Source organism: Mrakia frigida (genome assembly GCF_051309035.1).
Source record: "Mrakia frigida strain ATCC 22029 unplaced genomic scaffold BDY24scaffold_23, whole genome shotgun sequence".
NCBI classification, from domain to species: domain Eukaryota; kingdom Fungi; phylum Basidiomycota; class Tremellomycetes; order Cystofilobasidiales; family Mrakiaceae; genus Mrakia; species Mrakia frigida.
The window spans coordinates 361584-380504 of NW_027481258.1; the positions used below are offsets into that span (position 1 = coordinate 361584).

Here is an 18921-nt window from a genome sequence, read left to right on the forward strand (position 1 = left end):
TCGAGTGATGAGGAAGGATCGTCGGGATCTGGGTCGGATGCGGAGCTTCGGGCTTGGAAGAAGGGAGGAGGTGGAGGAGGAGCAGCGGCGACGGTGGATGCGGATGCGAGGAGTGTGAGGAGCGTTTCGTCGTATCGGTCTGGGAAGACGGATTCCTTTCAGGTGGTTGGATCGCCTCCGTCAGCTGGGGAACGATCGGAGAGGATGAGTATCTCGGAGAGGCTGGCGACAGTGGGGCTTTCGAGTCCTTCGTCGGTTCCTAAGGTGAGTCTCCTCGACGCGTCTTACCCTCTCTCTCTTCTCTTTCGCCTTCCCAGACTGACCTCGTTTCTTACCCTTTCCCCTTTGCTACCCATCCCAGACCAACCCCTTCCACTCCGTCTCCTCCCCACCTCCATCTGCCTACTCCTCTCCCATCCGAACCTCCGTCTCAGCCTCAGCAGCCGCCTCCACCCACTCTCGACGCGCTTCCCTCCTCGGTGGCACTCCCTGGGTCCCTCCTCCCGCTCTCCTCTCCAAAACCAGCTCCCCACCTCAGTCGCCATCTCCGTCAACCCTTCCGCCTCTACCTCCGTCCCAAACGAGCTCGCCAGCACCTTCGATCCAGCTTCCGAGCATCTCGAACGAGCTTGGAGGAGGAGGATCCGTCGCTCCTCCGAACGAGAGGTTCTTGACCTGCAAGGACGAAGGGGAGTTGAAGTTGAACGAGGTGGGAGAGTTGTTGAGGGAGTATAGGAGGTTGGCTGGGGTGTTGAAGCAGGTGGGGGTTTGGGATTGAGTAGATCTAGACTCGTTCATTTTTGTGCTCTCGACGTTTTCGTCTCGTCTCACTTTCCGTTTCTACACTTTGCCCTCGCCTTGCCTTTTGCCTTCTCTTGTTACACTAGATTCGCCTCCTTTTATGAACGAACTTTTAACGCGTCCTTTGAAAAAGACTGAGCAGAGAGGCATTCATTTCCGAGAGAAAGAGAGAGCAAGACCAAAAGGAGTAGAGTAACGAAGGTGAAGGTGTATAGAGGATGAGAGGTAGTGAAACCAGGGGCAAAGCGAAGGAGGAGATAAGCCGTAAACGAGACGAGATGATATGTACTGAGATGGATTCCGGAAAGATCGAGAGAGAGCGAGATGCTGAGAGAGTGAGAGAGAGAGAGAAGCGGGAGACGGTCGTGAAGGAGGGTCGTTAAGAAAAAGCTAGAGAGAGGTAGGTAAGGAGGATGAGCCTTTCGCTTGTGCGAGCGAGGAAAGGGAAGCGTAGAACAAAGAGTGGCAAAAAGGCGAAAAGAGAGGAAGAACAGGAGATCAAGCCGTCTCAGTCGTCGACGAGTCGGTCTCGACGAAAGCGTCTCCGTGGACTCGGACCTGAAGGGGAAGGGAGAGCAGAAGAAGTCAGTCTCGAGCTCAAGCGAGGAGAAAGAGAAGGAGAAGGCTGTAAAAACTCACTCGATAGAGACAGGTGTAATCAGCCCCGTAGTTGCTTCCGATCCTGACGACGACGATTCCCGTAGGCACCTGAAGCTCCTTGATGGCCTCGGGAACGGCGAAGGTCTGTCGATGGTTGGGAGAGTCGATATCGTAGGTGAACGAGCCGAGGAGGATGTAGTTGGGAGAGGGAGGGAGGGAAGCGACGGGTTCGTCGAGTTCTGAACCGGGAGGGAGGTTGGCGAGTTCCTCTGCTTTTCGAGCTTGGTAGGCGGCGACTTTGGCTTGGTTCTCGGCTCCTTCGACCATTCCCCAGACTGGAAGAGAAAGGGAATAAGGAAGAGAAGTCAGCTTGGGTTCGAACCGAAGGAAAGAAGCAACGAAACAAGAGACGCGTAAACGAACCTTCGACGTCCCTTGGGGCAGCATCCATATCGAAGCTGACGGCCCTAGCAGCATGCTCGATCGTGATCTCCGTCACAAGTACCTTCCTAGCCAACAGGATCCCAAGCTGACCCTTCGATCCGGCGAACGGCCAGCAGTTCCCAACTCCGATGTCTGGGTCGAGAGCGTAGGCGGGAGCTCGTCCTTCGATGGTAGTCGCAGCCTTCTTGCCTCCGACGAGTCGACCCCAAGTGGAGGCAGCCTTAATCTTGATCTCGTAGGTATCGGTGGTGATGGAAGGGATGACTCGACCTCCAGCGGTGAAGAGAGCGTAGTCGGTTTTGGCGAGGACGTCCTTGGAGTACTTGAGGAGAGCCGAGTCGATCATGGTGGTGAGGAGATCCGAGATGTTCTCCCCTGAGGATGACTTGATGGTGACGGTTTGATCTCCCTTTCCTGACGATGAGGAGGAGGAAGAAGACGACGACTTGGATCCCGAGTGGGCGACGGCGGCTGCTGCCTTTCCTGCTGCGACGGATTTGGAGAGGATTTCCTCGCCGATGTGATGGATGTTCTCGTTGACCTGCTTCTCGAAGGTGACCTTGAGCGATTCCAGCTCTCGGTGAAGGACCTCGAGGAACGTCTTCTTCGAAACGACGGCTCCTGAGTCGGCCTTTCGGTCGTGTTCTGAATCCGACCAGGCTCGAAGAGCTTTCTCGTTCGATGAGATGAACTCCTTCCACGAGGGTACTTGAGGAACGGCGACGGAGACGACTGGTGCTGGAGGAGGAGGAGAGCTGGACTTGGCGACCGAGGATGAAGACGCGTCGAGGGAGGCTTTGAGTTTGTCGATCCTCGATGAGACGATGGGTTCGACTTGTCCGTGCTCGACGAAGACTGCTCGTAAGGCTTTCCAGAAGGAAGGGTCGATGTCGAGTGATCCGGTCTTGGGGTTCATCCTGACGACCAGTTTCGAAGGGAGGTAGGACTCGATGGCTTCGGTGGCGATTTTGGCGATTCGAGACGCGTCCGACGCTTCCCTCGCAACCTTCTCGGCCTCCCGTACCCTCTCTCCGAGAGACTTCAACTCCTTCCTGACAACCTCCGCCCCGTCATCGAGTCGTTCGATCTCCTTCGCGTCCGAATCGACCTGCTCGCCCATCTTCTTCACTCGTCCGCTGAGGGTGTCGACGTCTCCTCGAATCTTTCCGACGACTCGATCCAGGCTTTGAAGACGTTCCTTTTCGGCGACTTCCCTCTTCTCCGCTTCCGTCGAGACCTTCTTGATGTCGGAAGAGATTCGATCCTGGAGCTGGACGACGTGAGACTCGACCTGGGTCCGTTTGGCGTCGGACGTCTTCGCTTGAGAGGTGAGGGATCCGAGAGCGGTTTCGAGGTGAGAGAGTCGTTCGATGAGCTCGTCCATCGACTCGGGAGGAAGATCTGGAGTTCGATAGGCTTTTCCTCCTGGGTTGCGGTTGAAGTGAACGGAGGGGATCCAGGACGTTGATTCTGAGGGAGGTCGAACGGCTCCGGGTGCGGTAGGTTGATCGAGGAGGATGGCGAGGGTTCCAAGGAGGATGGCTGCTGCGACTGCTTTGGAAGCGAGACTCCAGTCGAGGAGACCGAGACTTCGAGCCACGCCCGACGCGATCTCGGCGGGTTTCTGGAAGAGCCAGGAGAGGGACGTGACAAGTCCGTTGAAAGCGAGGATAAGACCGACGAGGAGGTATCGAAGTATTGAGAGGAGGAGATCTCGAGCTACGGCGACGAAGCTATGCTGGTTCGAGGACTTGAAGTGAGTAGGGAGCTTCGAGTTGGACGAGGTGGTGGCTGGACCTCGAACGACGGCTGCTGCTCTCGACGACATCTGAACGACGAAGCTGTCGTCTTCCTCCTGTCCTCGTGGATCGACGTCTCCGTTGTCATTTCCAAAGTCCATCGTGGCGTCCTCGTCGTACGACTGGTCCTGTCGAGGTTGGTGAGGGAGGTCCATGCTGACGTCGGGTTCCTGCTCGTCCTCATCGCTCGACATCCGACTCGCTCCGTTCTTCTTCGTCGACCTCTTCCCCTTTCTCCCCTTCCTCTTCTTCCCTTCAACAACAGGAGCCATCCCTTCAGCTCCCAGAGGTCCAATCTTTCCAGACTTCCTCCTCTTCCTCTTCTGCCTCCCACCGTCTCCGTCCGACTCTGACTCCTCCGAGGCCGACTGTCCAGGCTTGTACTTGAAGGCTTGGTTATCGTGAGAGACTCGAGGTTTCCTCTTGGACGACGAGGAAGTCTTGGTGACCTGATCCTCCTGGCCTACGTCGAACTCGTCTGAATCGTCGTCGTCGTCGGATCCAGAGCTGGCTGACTCCTCGGAGTGCGAGACTGCTCGAGGATTGTAGGACGAGTCCTTGGAGGAAGGTGGAGCGGCCTTCTTCTTGGGGGAGTTGACCGACGAAGGAGCTGGACTGGATCGACTGAATCCTGGGAGACCGGAGAGCCAACCTGATCCTGAGGCGACGGGAGGTTCGACCTCCTTCTCCTTCCCCTTCCCCTTGCTCTGCTCGATCTCCTTCATCAGCCTCTCCTCCTCCTCGAACCTGTAGCTGCTCTCGGCCGAAGCTCCTCCTCCTCCGTTGCTGGTGTTGGCGGTCGTCGCAGAGAGGAAGGACGCGTTCTCGTGATGGTTGTACGAAACGTTCGCTCTCGACTTGTTGGGCGAAGTCAAGGCCGATCCGAAGCTCCTGTACGAAGGTCCTTCGTCGTCATCCTCCTCCTCGTGATCCTCGGGGAACTGGTTGTTCATGACTCCTACTCGAGGTTTGAGGAGGTAGCTGACGGGGGAGAGAGCTCTCGCTGCTCCTGCGATGGCGTCGAGGACGGGTGATTTGGCTCGTTCTCGTCGATCTGGTTGGGGAGGATTGTACTGGTTGTTGTTGTTGTTGTTTCGAAGAGGAGGAGGAGGCATGGCGAAGTCTCGTCGAGCAGAGGAGGAGGAGGACGCTTGAGGGAGAGGAGAGTGGGATTCCTTGCGAGGGTTTCGTTCGTTCTCGGACGCTGAGGAGAGGTGAAGGGAGCGAGAAGATCCTGCTGCTTGGTTGAAGGCTGTAGCGATGCTGCGAGGTGTGAAGAAGAAGAAGAAGTCAGTACGAACGGATACAAATGACGCGTCGAAGAGAGGAGACAGGGGAGAAGGGAGGGAGGAGAGGGAGTGGCAGAGAGAAGGGGAAGGGAGAGACGAACTTGACTGAGGTGTTGTTGAGAGACGATCCGTTGACCTTGTTCTTTCCGATAGTGTTCTGGTTTCTCTGCTTCAGACGAGCGTATCTACGAGACGGTGAAAGGAAAAGATGAGCTCTCAAGAGAGACAAAGGGCGTCGAACTCCCTTCCCTCCCTTCCCCTTCTTTTCCTCCAAGGCTCCTGCTCCCTCCAGAACTACAGTTACTCACCTGACAGCAGCGGGCTCTGTACCATTCCCTTGATCATCGTAGCTCGCTTCGCTCCCTGATGCATCCCCTTCCTCCTCGTCGCTGTCTCCTCCATTCCGTCCTCCTCCCCTCCCGTTGCTCGTGCTCACTCCTCCTCCCGTCCTCGAAGTTCCTGAACGACCGGATATGGCTGATCTCGAAGGGGATGGATGTCGAACAGGAGATTGCCGTCGCGTAGAAGAAGAGTCAGGGGGAGCTGAAGGGAGAGGGAAAGGAAGGAAGGAAGGAGGGAGGAAGGGAACAAAGGTCAGCTTCAACTTCGCCTTCCGACCCTACTCCACCTCGTTTCTATACCTTCAAACGCGAAGTAGACCACAAACTTACCTCCATAGGAAGATTTAACTACTGGTGAAGCAGCTGAGCCCCCTCCTGGAGCTACTGAGCGTCTACGAGCTCCTGAACCAGATGCTGATGACATGCGGGTCGAGGTGAAAGGGAGAGGAGGAGTTCGTTGTTGATCTCTTATGTTTTCTCCCTACAAGAGGTGATGCTGACGTTGGAGGTAGAGGGACTCTGTGGAGTGGGAAGTATAAGAGATGGCGAGGATGAGTATGTACGCGGGGTGGTGGTTTGGGAGAGAAGAGGCGAAACGGAACGCGATGAGGAAAGAGGAGGGTCGAAGGACAGGAGAAAGAGAGGGGTCGAAGAGAGCGAGGGCTGAAACCAGGGCTCTTTCCTTCTCAGGACATTGTTATATTCTTGTGATCATCCTCTCCTACCCCAGAGCAGTAGAGAGAAGTTTTAGGGTTTTGCAGGCCAAAAAGCGACTCAAACGACGCGGCATTTCTTCCAAGAGACTTGACGCGTGACTTCTAGCTGTTCAACGATATCTAGGTCCATGTGCTCGGAGAAAAGCTCAGAGGAAAACAGTTCCGGTATTGTTGCAAACCTGGTCGTAGGTAGCGTGAGTGATGTTGGCGGAGAAGGCGTTGATCTCGACCTGAGACGAAGACGCGACGGTCAGTGCAATTCGAACCTCTTCGGACGATAGGCTACAGATTGGACTCACAAAAGTATCCAAGGGGCAGGCTCCAGTAGAGGCGTTCATCTTGGACCCACAGGTAGTGATGGGGAAAGGAGCGTCGTTGAGGAGGAATCGAACAAAGGTTTCCGTTCCGTTGGTCGAGTTGGAGGAGGAAGAGCAAGAGATTCGCTCGGTGACCTTTAAAAGGAAAGTACAGAGTCAGCCGAATCAGAAGAAGAGTGCTCGAAGAGAGTACACTCACGAATTTGGCCCCGAAAGGAACTTGCGAGCTCGTCGACCAAGCTCGAGTCGAGTTGACGGGACCAGTCGAGGGGATGTTAGGAGTGTCTTTGGCCAAACCGAGAGCAGTGAGAGCTAGATCAATGGTGGTGTCATGCCCGAACCTGGTCGACGAAGGAGGGTCGCAAATGTGGTCAGCCTGCGACGACGCATCGAGCTGTTGGAACGCGACGAAAACTCACTCGATGTACATCTCCGTTGCGTTCCCAGTGGAGTTGGTGAGTCGTTCGAGCAGAGTGTTAACGTATAGGGATCCGAGAACGGGGCCGAGGTTGTAAGGGAGACCGTATCTGTAAAGAGAAACGAACTCGATCAGCGAGGATGTGATGGATGCGAAACGAAAGGAGACGCGACGTACCCAAAGGCGTAGTTCATCAGGAGATCCAACTCATAAGTGAAAGCCTCGACCTCAGACTGGAGGAAAACTCCAGACCAGGGAGTAGATCCATAAGCGGCGAGCTCGTAGGCAAGAGCCTGAGAAAAAGAACGAAGCGAGAAATTAAGAGGCGATGAGCGGATCGTTTGACTTCACGTGGCGAGATGAAGAGATAAGCACGCACATAAAGCATCCCGTGCACGTTGTTCAGAGTGAAGTTGAACCCGGGAAGCTCAGAAGAAAGTCGAGCGGCGATCGGAGGGAGGTAAACCGCGTTCCATTCGTTAACGGCTCCCAGACCGTCTGCAGAAGTGGATCTTAGGTCAACAACCAAGACCATTGAGCACGCGTTAAAATGCTCTACTCACAAGCGTACTGCCAGAGGGAGCAGTTGTTCATGGGGGTGATGTAGCTGAGAAGAGAGCGAACCAAGGGGGTCAGCGACGCGCGCGTCGAAATCAAAGATTGGGCGAGAAACCTCACGAGTAAGTGTATTTATCCTCGAGGATGAAGTTGAGAGTCGAATCGTTGGCCCAAGTTTGACCGAAGTAACCCATCTGGAACCACTCGGCTGATTCGACGCTGCGAAAAAAAGAAGAACTGTCAGTGAAAGACAGGCCAACGCGACCTCGACAATTTGAGCTCTCGAGGCTTCCCAGTTTCCTCTCTGGGCACATAATTGTCGTTGATGGATATGCAGGACTTACACTCGGTCCTGGTATCCAGCGAGAAGGACGTCCGTCGTGAGATGAGGGTAGGAGAGGTTGAAATTCACTCCATTCTCGAAGAGCTGCTTCCTTCCAGGAGCAGTAAGATCGTCGTGACCCTGCTTGGTAGTCCAAGCTGACGAAGAAAAGGAGTAAAAAATAAAGTGGGTAAGAATCGGTCGAAGAAGACGTGTCGAGTGAAGAAAGGGACGAAAGGGTGTGGTTCGAGGAGGGTTCGTGGTCGGCTCGACTCCCTTCTTCTTCCCTCTTCTGAGGCTGAAAGCAAGAAATTGCTCAGGACTTACTCTTGAGAAACTCGTACTTCCCAGAGACGTTAGCGAGCAGGGAAGCGTTAGCCTTGAAGAGATCAGAGACGTTTTGCGAGTAGATCTGCTCCGAAGCGAGAGGAAGACGAGATCCGTGTCTCTGCATGAGGGAGACTCTGATAACCGAGAAGGATATAAACTTCAGTATACGGTGTTAACGGGAAGGGGAGAGATGTGGTGAAGAAAGGAACGATGGGCTGGAAAGAGAGAAGCCGAAGGAGGACGCACTGATCAACAACACAAGTTTCCGGAAGCTCAAGAGTGTAGTCCGAATCAGGAACATGGTAGGGGGAGAGATTTCCCTAAGGTGAAGTCGGAAGATCAAAGTCAGCACCCTTCGAAAAGAGAAGTGCAGCGAGACGACTCACGAGGTTCTCAACGAGGACCCACGGCTTCAACGCCGTCTCGTTCAACGAGCTCTCCTTTGACCTTCGTTGAAGACCCACGAGCTCCCTAGACGAAAGAACTCCATTGGGGGAGGAGATGATGGGGTTGGCGGAAGCGGAAAGGGCGAGAGCGATGACGGGGAGAAGGGAGAACATCTTGAGGAGGTCGCTTGACTGTTGGACGTTGGGAGGGAAGGAGAAAAGGCAAGAAGAAGAGAGGAAGCGTTTTCAAACAGGGCCAACGCGTCCATTCCTGTAGATCTCGGCCGAACGCGAGAAAAGACAGAAAGAGGACGCGTGGGGTTGTCGTTATCGCAGAGCTAAATCGAGCGTTCGAAAGGCCAAGGGGAGATCGGGTCGTTAATCGTTCGAGGAAGCTGAAAAATTGCTGCGAGAGATGAGCTCAAGATGTAGAGCAGTCGAGCACTGGTGCTGAAGGGGCTGAAAGTGGCGAGGGAAGATGTAGAGCGGGAGGGAAGGTGGCAAAGAGGGGAAGCAGTCGACGCGTCGGCTCCGAGAAGATGCCTTCGACCCTCCGAGTTGGGTCACACGAGCAGCGACCCTCGCCGCTGAGTGCATTTTTTTGACATTCTACTGGCGCATAGCATACGCAGAGTTCGATGCAGGTATATCAACGCAAGAAGGCAAGTAAGAGTACAGAAAGCGAGACGTCAAGAGTCGTAAAAGTCGTTCCTCGCCGTCGCCATCGTCGTCCTCTCTTCCTCACACCCCACTCACCCCGATCCTTTCCCCTCCAGTCAAACATCTCACCTCACGCGCATCCCTTCCATCCCAGTCAATCCCCAACGATTTCTCCTCCTGGCTTCTCGTCAAGCGATTCCAGATCCCTCGAGCAAGGCGTTGGTGAGCGGCGAGGGAAGGATGGAAGCAGTCTGCTCGAGAGAGAGCTTCGATGGGTTGGGCGGAGAGGTCGAGGATGGAGGGGGGTTGGTAGGTGAGGGAGCTGATCGAGGAGGAAGAGGTCGAGGGTCAGAAAGGGGTCGAAGAGAGAAAGTGGAGAAGAGACGAACAAGGTGGGATCCGCTCGAGCTTGATAGGACTTGACGATGGAGACGAGACGCTCGTCTGGAGAGATCATCAAAGGAGGGAGTGGCGATTCAGCATATCGACTAAGAGGAGTTGAGAATCGGTCAAGAGGAGAGACGAACTGTACTGCGTGGCCAGTCGCTGCATCCTGCGTCTAGTGATATCGCCCAGCTCTCCATCTCGAAGGGAACAGCTGCACTCGAAGCCGTGAAGAGGGATGGACTTCGAGCTGCGGAGATGAGATATTGATATCAGCTTGAGCTATAAGGGCAAGCAGAGGAAACAGAAGCTCACCAATATGGGTCGCGTCCGTTCTGAGTCAAATTGTACAGCGAGGAGACGTCGAAGACTCCAACTGCGAGATGGAACGACAGTTATCAGCTCAAGAAACAAGCCAGCTAGATAAACTTCGGTCCTCACCGACGTTGACGAGAGTGTTCGCTGAACGAAGGAGAGAGAGAGTCAGCTTTTCTGATCGAACGCGTTCCTAGAAAGATGACGGAGAGACTCACGAATTCCCTCTCGAACGATCTCCAGTGCCTCTCTGACACTCAGTTCGAACAGATCGGGCGATCCAGGACCGAAGCCAAACATCTCAGCTGCGAAAGGAAAGGAAAGAACGAGCGACGCGTCAGTTCAACTTGGAGACCTCACTCTCTTCAGTCCATGCGAAATGTAGATCATACGAGCAGTGCACAACGAGCACTAAATCCGAGTGTCAAGAAAACAATGGACTGCGAGTCAGCTCATGCTCTAAGGGGAAGTAGAGAGGAGAGGCAGAGAAAGAACGAACGAGGTCGTTTGAGCCGATCTGTAAATTCAGGAACTTCCACTTCTCACGTTCCACTCCCGTCCTCCAAGCTTGTGGGACGAGGTAATCTGGCGGACTCCGTAAGAGCACATATCAGCTTTCGGATGTGGGAGAAAGAGGGATTGGAAGAACGAGACGCACCTCGAGCTTGGTGCGGCAGATTGACAGCAAGCGAGCCAGAGAGAGCAGCGTTCAGTTGGTCCTGAGACGGGTTCCATCCGATAGGACCGACAGGACACAGTGCACCTGTGAAAGTAGACGAAAGATAGAAGCGAGTCAGGGAGAAGTCAAAAAGGAGATCGTCGACGTCAACTTCCCTCGCTCGTGTTTCTCCCTCCCTCTCTTCCATTCTGAACGCACCAAAACATATCTCGGCTCCATGCTCTCCAAGAGAGAATCCCGTCAGGTTGGGGTTGTAGTGTCGAATCATCTTCGTGAAGAGGAAACAAAATCAGCTCGAGCTCTTCCCCCTCTCTTGGACTCCTCTTCTTCCACCCTCGAGCGAGTTCGCTTCGCCACCACCAAGTCTCCAGGTCGACCTTCCTCAAAACTCACATTCGGTATCGTAATGGCCTCTTCATCTCCTCCAGCGGCGTAGGAAGAACCGCGATACTCGTGCATCGTCTGCTCCTCCGTCTCTCGAATTCCTCCTAGGAACCAACCTGCTGTGATGCTCTGTTTGAAAATCGCGCCATATGTGAAGAGGACGAGTCAGCTTGCAAGTTCACAGAATCTCGGAGAGCTAAAGAAGAGACAAGAAAGAGCGAAGTTGAGAGCAAACAAAAAAAAAAGACGAGGAGGGAGAGAAGGACGAAACGTGCGAGCTCGAGCTCATCGACTCACATCTCCTAGAGCCATCGTGTACGAGAAATCATCGGGTCGTCTTTCCAAGTTAAAGAGCGGAGTCCACGATCAGCCTTCTGGATCGAGCGGGGAGAAAAAGATGGAAAGAGGAGAGCTCACAGATCCCAAACAGCCAGAGGAGGAAGGGAGCGAGCTGAAAGGGGAGGACAGGATTCGATCTTCTTCGCCCAGATCTGAGGTGATACTTGAGGGTTCGGTCGAGGTTCGAAGAAGGAGAAGAGGTAGGCTAGAATTGGGAGGGGAAGAAACATGTTGAGCTTTTGGGAAGGATGTGGTTGGTGGGTCGAGAAGGGCAAGGAGGGAGGGCTGGGTCAGCAGCTCAACCAACGAAAGCTCATCGCCCCTTCCCTTCTTTCTGTCCCCAACCACATTCTGCTCCTAATATCCACCAGCTCGAAAGGAACCCGTCTCTTCTTCATTCGGAAACTCTTTGTCTTCTTCACCTCCCATGTCGACTCCCGTCTCGTCTATCCAAGGAGAGCCCTCTCAAGCGAGCTCAACGCCCACGATGACCCTCTCTTCCCTCGCCTCCGACTCGTCCTCGCCATCTGGAACCGATCTTGGATTCTCTCAGTCTCAGGATGGGATCCTAACCGGTATGTTGGATCTCTTGGTTATCCTGACTCTCGAGGATGGCTTGCCTGCGAGGAGGAGCGAAGGGGTGAACGGGAAGGTTGAGCTCACGTCCACTCCCTCCCTTCTCCTTCTGCACCCTGCTCTCCTCATCTATTCACAGTTCCTCTTGAAGTCCTCGAACGAATCCTCCGATACACCTTCCTTCGACAAACCTATCTCACCCCCTCCTCGGATCCCTACCCTCTTCGAAATACAACCCACCTCCTCCTCGTCTCCAGAGCCTTCCGAGAGCTCTGCCTTCCCTTCTTCTTCCAATCCATCACCATCGCTCGACCCTCGGACTACATCACCTTCTTCGATCCAAAGGATGGGATCTTCGTCGGCGAGCAAGGAAGGAGACGATGGAGCTTCGTCAAAGCCATCGGATTTGGATGGAAGGCCGAACCTCCCTCCGTCTTCCCGCGAGGAGACAACTCGTCGTGGATCGTGCCTCTTCTACCTCCCGAGGGTCGTGGACCCAAACTCGTCACCTTCTTCGATTCCGGAGACGTCAAGAACGCTCCCTTTCGGGACCTCGAAAGGGCGTTGGAGGACTCTCTTCGAGACGCTGAAACTCGAGAACGGGCTCGAGGTCGGTTGAAACTCGCCTTCACGCAGTCTCCCTACTACTGGAACGGTGGTCGTAACCTCGACGAATGGTCTCAGTCGACGTTTGGTCGAACTCCGGAGGAAGAGGTTCTTAGGAATGTCGAGTGGGACGCAAGGCATGCCATCTGGGAAGCTCGAGGGAGCTTCTACAACAAACTCCTCTCTCCTCCCCACGATCAACCTCCCTGCCCCTTCCTCCTTCAACTCCCCGACGCCGCCCATCATCTTCAGCACACGTTGAACATCGCTTCCAAAATGGTTCCTTCACCCATCGTCTCCCTCTCCTTCCATCGATCCCCTCAAACACCTTCGAACGATCCCCTCGCATCAGCCTTGTTTTCAAGACTTCTCCGCCTCACACGGATCCTCTTCTTTAGGCTTACTGGCTACTCCACGAAGGAGATCCCACCCATGTTCGATCAGCTGTTCGAGGGGGGACAGGAAGGGGAGTGGTGCTTCGTTTTCGATCCGAACGAGAACCTCGAGTTCTGCATCGTCGGCGAGAAAGTGAGCTTTCTTCGCCTGCCGGTTCCCCCCTTTTCACACCACTGACTTCCGCTCCTCTCTCTTCTGTAGGCCTTTTCGATACGGGAAGCAGCAGGAACGACTCGCTACCGTCGCGTCCCCAAATCGATGGAGCTGGAGTTGCGAAGGAAGTCGCCGGTTGTGCAAGCGGAGGAGGGCAGTTGATGGGATTTTTGGCTTGCGAGAGTAGTTCCCACCTAGTTTAGTGTGATCATAACGACGTTTCACGAGCTTTCTCGTTTTCTTCTCGAAAGTCGAGCTTCATCTCGTCAGATCTGACCATGAGCGTGTCCTTTCCTTCGTCGAGAGCCGTCGTCTGCAAATCCTGATAATCAGAACAATTTCCAAAGCAATTCCTTCCCCAAGTAGTCTAAGGCTAAGTCTACCAAAACTCTAAAGCTCTCTTCCCAACCGCTTCCCAGCACCGATCAATTCCCGTCCAACCAACCCGACCCCTCGAACAAGATTCCTCGCCGCCCATCTTCCCACCGCTTCTCCCGCCAACGGCATCACTCCTTCCTCCCCACCCAATCCAGCAGCTCCTCCGCCTTGTAGCCAGACGTCTGCCAACGGTGTTCCCAGAGTGAAAAGGACGCCAAAGACCCACAGGCGACCGAGGAAACCTCCGACGCGTCGACGTCGACCAGGGAGGAGGGAAGGGACGAAAGCCTCGAGGACGAGGGCGACGGCGGAGAAGAGGAAGAAGGTGAAGAATCTAGGGGGATGAAAAAGATGGAGCAAAAGGAGGAATGGAAGGTCAGTGTGGGTCCGAAGAGAAGGGACGGAGCGAGACGCGTCGAGAGCAAGAGAACGGAGGGAGAGGGAGCTAAACGAACCGTTTCGCGTGCAGGATTGTGATCTCCGGGCTGGAAGAGAAAGGGTCGTAGTATCCTACGGCGTGGAAAGCGCCTGAGAGGACGCTGTGAAGTGTAGAAACGAAGGAGGGAGAGCGTCGGTCAGTTTGCGTCGAACGAAGGAGTGAGAGCGAGGAGACGCGCTGGCGAGAAGATGGTAGGACGTGAGGAAAGACGAATGTTGTAGAAACAGCAAGAGCTACTTACAAGGTGGCGATAACGCCCCCAAACTGTCCGAAGAGGTACGATCCAGGGGTGTACGACGAGAGCAGCATCTGCGAGCGATACAGCTTGTGCCATCGGAAGCTGGAAGAGAAGAAAGGAAAGATGGTCTAGAGTTAGTAAGGACGTAAGGACGCTCGACAGCGAGAAGGCGTAAGATCTACGACGCGTCGACCTCACCTCCAAAGCTCCCTCAATGAATCGCTCTTCCAAGGGCGTTCGTACATCTCGACATCGTGAATCTCGAACTCCTGCCAATCCGAACACACCACCGTCCATACCGTCGAGATCAACGAGTTCGTAAACGCTTGACTGATGTAGAGGTTGAATCCGAGGAGGAGGGCGAGGGTCGACGACGAGATCCACCAAGGCGCGACGAACGAAGGGAGGAAAGGGACGAGACGGAGAGGGGTGTAGATAGATCCTTGAGTAGCTGTTGAGCACCGGGAGAAGTAAGGATGGAGGGCCCAGAATCCGAGGGTGAAGTCCATGAGAAGGTAGGTTCGGGCGAGACGAGGGAGTTGGGAGGAGAGGAGGAAGTCGAGTCGAGAGGTCGAGAGTTTGGCACGAGTTTGAGGTCGATTCCTGAACTTGGATTTGGAGGCTGACGAGTCCCATCCGATGTTTCTATACGAGTAGCAGTAGCTCATTGCCAGCCTGAGCCTCTTCCCCCTCGTGCTCACATCGTTTCGATCTCGTCTCCTCCTCTCCGTTGCTTCGTCCGACTCTCCCTCCTCCCAGCCCAACCAGAGCGGTCTCTCCTTCCTGAACCCCATCTCGACTGCTCTCATCCCCCACACGGTTCCAGTGATGACCAATCCTTTTTGCTTCTCTTGATCGAGAGGAGAGGGGAGTCGCCAAAGGAAGGAGTTGAAGATGCAAAACCAAACCGTTGGGAGGACGAGGAGGCCGCGAAGGAGGCGATGCGAGGAGGATTTTGAGGGAGTGAAGAGGAGGTAGGCGAGGAAGAGGACTGTGATATGAGAGAGGAGGTGAAGGACGATGAGAGGTGGGTAAGGGAGGAGGAAAGGCGAGGAGGGTATCGGGAGGAGGGAGGACAGCATGCTGGAGGTGAGACGGAGGGAAGGAGAGAGGACCGATGGCCGTCGTGCTCGAAGGGAGAAAATGCTGGGGTCCGGATCGTTCCGTTCAAGGGCCCATGCGAGTCTGCTCCGTTTCCTCCTATACAGCCTTTTCAAAGGGGTGGGCGTTGAAAGAAAGCGAGGGAAGCGACGGAGGGATGTTGAGTGAGCTCTTCCTTCCCCCAACTTTCACCCTCCTCCCTCGTCGAGAAACCTAGAAAGGTACGTTTTCTCTTTCTCAGAGGCTCATCCATGTAACTATCCCTTGGAGACCCTGATCCCTCGCTTATCTTCCTTCCTCAAAGATCGTCAAAGTCAGCAAAACATCGAGTCCCTCCTCCACTCCGCCTTCGCTCCTCCTCCCTCCTCCTCTCTCAACCATCCCTATCCTCGCTCAGCACACGTTCAAATCATCCTATACACATCTCCCAGCTCAACTCTTATCTCAACGACTCTCGGGTAAGCTTCTTCTCCCTCTCTATCTCTCTCTCAACCCTCTCTGCTTCCTTCGACGCGACGGCTGACCTTTTCGTCTCCCTCTTCCGTTCCTTCTTGTCAGGTCTCACGCCACGTCTCAAGTCTACGAGCCCTATCGAACCTCGAGCCGCCTTCAAAATCATCAAACCATGCAGCTCTCGTCGATAAATGCGTCGTCTTTCGTCTTTCCTCCCTCGTTCCGTCTTCGTCCATTTTTTGTCCCTTTCGCTCTCGATATAGCCACAAACCCTGTTTTCGAAATCACTCCTTTCTCCTCGCAGAGAAAGCGCGCAGGTCAGACCGAATCCAGCCTCAAACTGGCCCTCCTTATTGAGGTTTTTGTTGGTCGTCGTCGACGTGCGAACCATCCGACGCGACCTTCTTCTCTCCTTCAATGAAAATCTTCGCAGAAAGACCCTCGCTTTGCTTTCCGCTTACTTCAGATCCCGACCTTCCCCCTGCTTTTATCTTCCGGGCCAGGTTTGCTGTTTCTCGACCGTAGGCAAGGACGAGAGCGGAGAGCACAGCTCCGAAAAGAGGAGAGTCGGATTTGGTTTGGCTAGGTCGCCCACCTCCAACCAAACCCTTCCCTTCCTCTTCTCTCAAAATGTCTGGACTTGACGGAGACCTCAGTGAGTCTACCTCTATATCTTCTGAAGGTGCTGGAGCTGAAACTGACCTTCATCGTTTGCTGTTGATTCTACAGCCATCCACTCTGCGTACGATACCATCCTCATCCTCGATTTTGGATCCCAAGTGAGTCAGAGCTCGTTTCTTTCCTCCCTGCCTTCTTTCCGGCCTCTCTCTCGCTCTATAAAGCAGCGGGGAGCTCTCTAGATGCGTATGCTCACTCTTCGTTTTATTCTGTGCTCCCTAGTACTCTCACTTGATTGCCCGAAGGTGTCGAGAGCTCAACGTCTACTGCGAGCTTCTCCCTTGCACTCAGAAGATCTCTGAGCTCGGATGGAAGCCTCAGGGTGAGTCATTTCTCTTCCCATCTACTTCTCCTCACTCCCATCTCTCTCTACAGCTCCTTTTCTCTCGCGAAGGAGCTTGACGAGAGGAAGGAGAGCTCGCAAGAAACAAGGGAGAGCTGACCTTCCTTCCCTCCCTTTTTCACTCTTCTCAGGAATCATCCTCTCTGGATCTCCCTACTCGGTCTACGACTCTGATGCTCCTCGAGTCGACCCTGAGGTCTTCACCTTCGGTGTCCCTATTCTCGGTATCTGCTACGGTCTCCAGGTAAGCTCATCGTTCAACTTTCCTTCCCCTTGAGTCCGCGCGAGCTCAAAAGTTGACCTCCTCCGTCTTTCGTGATCGCCCTTCCTCAGGAGACCGTCTACAGCTTTGGAGGAAAGGTCGAGGGATCCGCTCACCGAGAGTACGGAACCGCCGACATCACCGTCACCAAGACTGGGAACGCTCACGCCGACGCTCTCTTCGAGGGTCTCGACGAGTCGATGCAGGTTCGTCTCTCTCCCTCCCTTCTCCCTCTTCCCTCCTCTCTCCCAAGCTCACACACCTTTTTGCCTCTCGCAGGTCTGGATGTCTCACGGAGACAAGGCTACCGTCCTCCCCGAAGGTTTCCTCACCATCGCTTCCACCCCTACCGCTCCTCTCGCCGCCATCGCCCACGAGTCGAAACCCATCTACGGAATCCAGTTCCACGCCGAGGTCACCCACTCCCCCAAGGGAAAGGAGATCATCGCCAAGTTCGTTACTGGGATCTGCAAGTGCAAGACCGACTGGACGATGGTGAGTCTCGCTTTGAGAGGAGGGAAAGGAAGGAAGTCGAAGCTGACCTTTTTGCGGTTGGGCTTTCAAAGGACACCTTCATTGAGAAGGAGATCTCGAGGATTCGAGCTATCTGTGGAGACAAGGGACAGGTCATCGGAGCCGTCAGTGGAGGAGTCGACTCTTCTGTTGCTGCTAAGTTGATGCATGAGGCCATCGGAGACCGGTTCGTTTCCTCCTTCCTTTCTTTGTCGTCTCTCGAGCCTTCAAGCTCACCTTTCGTTTCCCTTCTTCTCAGATTCCACGCTATCATGGTCGACAACGGAGTTCTCCGAGGAAACGAAGCCAACCAGGTCCACGAGATGCTCAACAAGGATCTCGGAGTCAACCTCACCGTCATCGACGCGTCCGACCTCTTCCTCTCCCGCCTCGAAGGCATCGAGGACCCGGAACGGAAGCGAAAGATCATCGGAAACACCTTCATCGAGGTGTTCGAGAAGAAGGCTGCCGAGCTCGAGGCTTCGTTCGAGGAGACTGGGTACTCTGGGGAGAAGGGAAAGATCGAGTGGTTGCTTCAGGGAACTCTCTTCCCTGATGTTATCGAGTCCCTCAGCTTCAAGGGACCTAGTGCTACCATCAAAACTCACCACAACGTCGGAGGACTGTTGGAGAACATGAAGTTGAAGTTGATTGAGCCTTTGAGGGAGTTGTTCAAGGGTTCGTTTTCGTTTCGACGCGTCTTTTTTCTTCCCTCTCCCTTCCTCTCTCCTCTTCCTCCAACTGACTCCCCTCCCTCTCCCTCTTCTTTGTTCTCAACAGACGAAGTCCGAGCCCTCGGTCGACTGCTCAACATCCCCGAGCACCTCGTCGGACGACACCCTTTCCCTGGACCTGGACTCGCCATTCGAATCCTCGGTCCCGTCACTCGAGACCAGGTCGCCATTCTCCAGAAGGCCGACGCCATCTACATCGAGGAGATTCGAGCCGCTGGACTCTACGATCAGATCTCTCAGGCTTTCGCTGCTTTGCTGCCTGTGAAGGCTGTTGGAGTTGCTGGAGACAAGAGGACTTACGATCAGGTGAGTTTCGGAGGGACGAGATGAAGAGGTTGGGTTCTGATAGAGGTCGAGAAGACTGACGATCGTTCTTTTGGTTGATAGGTCATCGCTCTCCGAGCTGTCGCCACCGACGATTTCATGACTGCCGTGAGTCTCTTCCCGTCTCTCGCCTTCCCTCTCTCCCTCTTTCCTTTGCTCACCTCCCCTCTTCCTTCTTCTCCTTCCCTCCTCTCAGGACTGGTTTGTCCCCTTCCCCTCTTCCTCTTCCCCTCCCCCCTCCTCCGTCCCAACCCAGCCTAACCTTTCCCCTCCCCTCTCGTTTCGTTCCCGTTTCGCGTCGCAGGTTCCACTTCCCCCCCGCCGTCCTTCGAAAGATCTCGTCCCGGATCACCAACGAGGTCGCTGGAATCAACCGTATAACCTACGACATCACTTCCAAGCCTCCGGGAACGTGAGTGCCGACCGCGGTTTCGCGAGAGAGAGAGAGAGAGAGAGAGCGGGAGCTGACCTTTCCTTTCGTTTTGGTTGAGAACAGCATCGAGTGGCTTTAGAGAGCTGGAAAGGATAGAAGGAGGGAGGAAGAGGGAAGGGGCTGGGTTGGTGTTGGGAGTTATCTTCGTTTCTGTTTTGTATCATCACTCGTCATTTTCATGGGTTTTTAGAGATTTGAGAGTCGAAAGGAGG

At 54.5% G+C, this 18921-nt stretch overlaps 6 protein-coding genes across 6 annotated transcripts; 2 read left to right on the plus strand and 4 right to left on the minus strand.

Moving 5' to 3' along the window:
* Positions 1-1241: 1241 nt before the first annotated feature.
* BDY24DRAFT_123771 (uncharacterized protein) lies at positions 1242-5902 on the minus strand. Its single transcript, XM_076635957.1, has 6 exons — positions 5605-5902; positions 5242-5476; positions 5035-5118; positions 1825-4907; positions 1441-1736; positions 1242-1359 (listed from the first exon to the last, which is right to left on the minus strand). Exons 1-6 carry the CDS (start codon positions 5696-5698, stop codon positions 1300-1302), a joined length of 3852 nt encoding a protein of 1283 aa, XP_076495025.1. The 5' UTR covers positions 5699-5902; the 3' UTR covers positions 1242-1299.
* An 18-nt stretch (positions 5903-5920) lies between these two features.
* BDY24DRAFT_395115 (histidine phosphatase superfamily) lies at positions 5921-8516 on the minus strand. The gene is made up of 12 exons (XM_076641262.1): positions 8322-8516; positions 8182-8255; positions 7933-8069; positions 7628-7763; positions 7404-7502; positions 7289-7332; positions 7105-7223; positions 6903-7018; positions 6727-6834; positions 6507-6648; positions 6290-6442; positions 5921-6220 (listed from the first exon to the last, which is right to left on the minus strand). Exons 1-12 carry the CDS (start codon positions 8493-8495, stop codon positions 6137-6139), a joined length of 1386 nt encoding a protein of 461 aa, XP_076495026.1. The 5' UTR covers positions 8496-8516; the 3' UTR covers positions 5921-6136.
* Positions 8517-8941: 425 nt separating this feature from the next.
* On the minus strand, positions 8942-11362 carry BDY24DRAFT_395118 (uncharacterized protein). Its single transcript, XM_076641263.1, has 13 exons — positions 11161-11362; positions 11041-11080; positions 10753-10872; positions 10558-10627; positions 10339-10443; positions 10180-10265; positions 10073-10091; positions 9899-9985; positions 9807-9827; positions 9681-9741; positions 9509-9615; positions 9371-9425; positions 8942-9303 (listed from the first exon to the last, which is right to left on the minus strand). Exons 1-13 carry the CDS (start codon positions 11310-11312, stop codon positions 9063-9065), a joined length of 1164 nt encoding a protein of 387 aa, XP_076495027.1. The 5' UTR covers positions 11313-11362; the 3' UTR covers positions 8942-9062.
* Positions 11363-11509: 147 nt separating this feature from the next.
* BDY24DRAFT_442887 (uncharacterized protein) lies at positions 11510-13008 on the plus strand (the record flags this gene model as incomplete). The annotated part of the gene is made up of 3 exons (XM_076644722.1): positions 11510-11657; positions 11798-12792; positions 12862-13008. 3 exons carry the CDS (start codon positions 11510-11512, stop codon positions 12973-12975), a joined length of 1257 nt encoding a protein of 418 aa, XP_076495028.1. The 3' UTR covers positions 12976-13008.
* A 628-nt stretch (positions 13009-13636) lies between these two features.
* On the minus strand, positions 13637-14950 carry BDY24DRAFT_371211 (uncharacterized protein; the record flags this gene model as incomplete). Its single annotated transcript, XM_076638146.1, has 3 exons — positions 13637-13730; positions 13872-13970; positions 14067-14950. The coding sequence occupies 3 exons, from the start codon at positions 14948-14950 to the stop codon at positions 13637-13639; spliced, it is 1077 nt and encodes a 358-aa protein (XP_076495029.1).
* Positions 14951-16025: 1075 nt separating this feature from the next.
* GUA1 (GMP synthase (glutamine-hydrolyzing)) lies at positions 16026-18902 on the plus strand. The gene is made up of 13 exons (XM_076641264.1): positions 16026-16077; positions 16152-16201; positions 16323-16422; positions 16575-16687; positions 16777-16911; positions 16985-17200; positions 17272-17405; positions 17478-17896; positions 17999-18258; positions 18340-18384; positions 18473-18477; positions 18581-18688; positions 18773-18902. Exons 1-13 carry the CDS (start codon positions 16053-16055, stop codon positions 18786-18788), a joined length of 1626 nt encoding a protein of 541 aa, XP_076495030.1. The 5' UTR covers positions 16026-16052; the 3' UTR covers positions 18789-18902.
* Positions 18903-18921: the final 19 nt, after the last annotated feature.

Excerpts from the sequence above, each read along its gene's own strand:
- BDY24DRAFT_123771 (XM_076635957.1), bottom strand. The coding sequence starts at position 5,698 with ATGTCATCAGCATCTGGTTCAGGAGCTCGTAGACGCTCAGTAGCTCCA. Across the intron at positions 5,477-5,604 it reads AGTTAAATCTTCCTATGGAG|CTCCCCCTGACTCTTCTTCT; the intron begins GTAAGTTTGTGG and ends CTCTCCCTTCAG. Across the intron at positions 4,908-5,034 it reads CTCAACAACACCTCAGTCAA|CATCGCTACAGCCTTCAACC; the intron begins GTTCGTCTCTCC and ends CACACCTCGCAG.
- BDY24DRAFT_395115 (XM_076641262.1), bottom strand. The coding sequence starts at position 8,495 with ATGTTCTCCCTTCTCCCCGTCATCGCTCTCGCCCTTTCCGCTTCCGCC. Across the intron at positions 7,224-7,288 it reads CTCCCTCTGGCAGTACGCTT|ACGGTCTGGGAGCCGTTAAC; the intron begins GTGAGTAGAGCA and ends CCACTTCTGCAG. Across the intron at positions 6,221-6,289 it reads CCTGCCCCTTGGATACTTTT|GTCGAGATCAACGCCTTCTC; the intron begins GTGAGTCCAATC and ends TCTTCGTCTCAG.
- BDY24DRAFT_395118 (XM_076641263.1), bottom strand. The coding sequence starts at position 11,312 with ATGTTTCTTCCCCTCCCAATTCTAGCCTACCTCTTCTCCTTCTTCGAA. Across the intron at positions 9,742-9,806 it reads GAACACTCTCGTCAACGTCG|TTGGAGTCTTCGACGTCTCC; the intron begins GTGAGGACCGAA and ends TCCATCTCGCAG. Across the intron at positions 9,426-9,508 it reads GCGACTGGCCACGCAGTACA|ACGAGCGTCTCGTCTCCATC; the intron begins GTTCGTCTCTCC and ends TGATCTCTCCAG.
- GUA1 (XM_076641264.1), top strand. The coding sequence starts at position 16,053 with ATGTCTGGACTTGACGGAGACCTCA. Across the intron at positions 17,201-17,271 it reads GCAAGACCGACTGGACGATG|GACACCTTCATTGAGAAGGA; the intron begins GTGAGTCTCGCT and ends GGGCTTTCAAAG. Across the intron at positions 17,897-17,998 it reads TTTGAGGGAGTTGTTCAAGG|ACGAAGTCCGAGCCCTCGGT; the intron begins GTTCGTTTTCGT and ends TGTTCTCAACAG.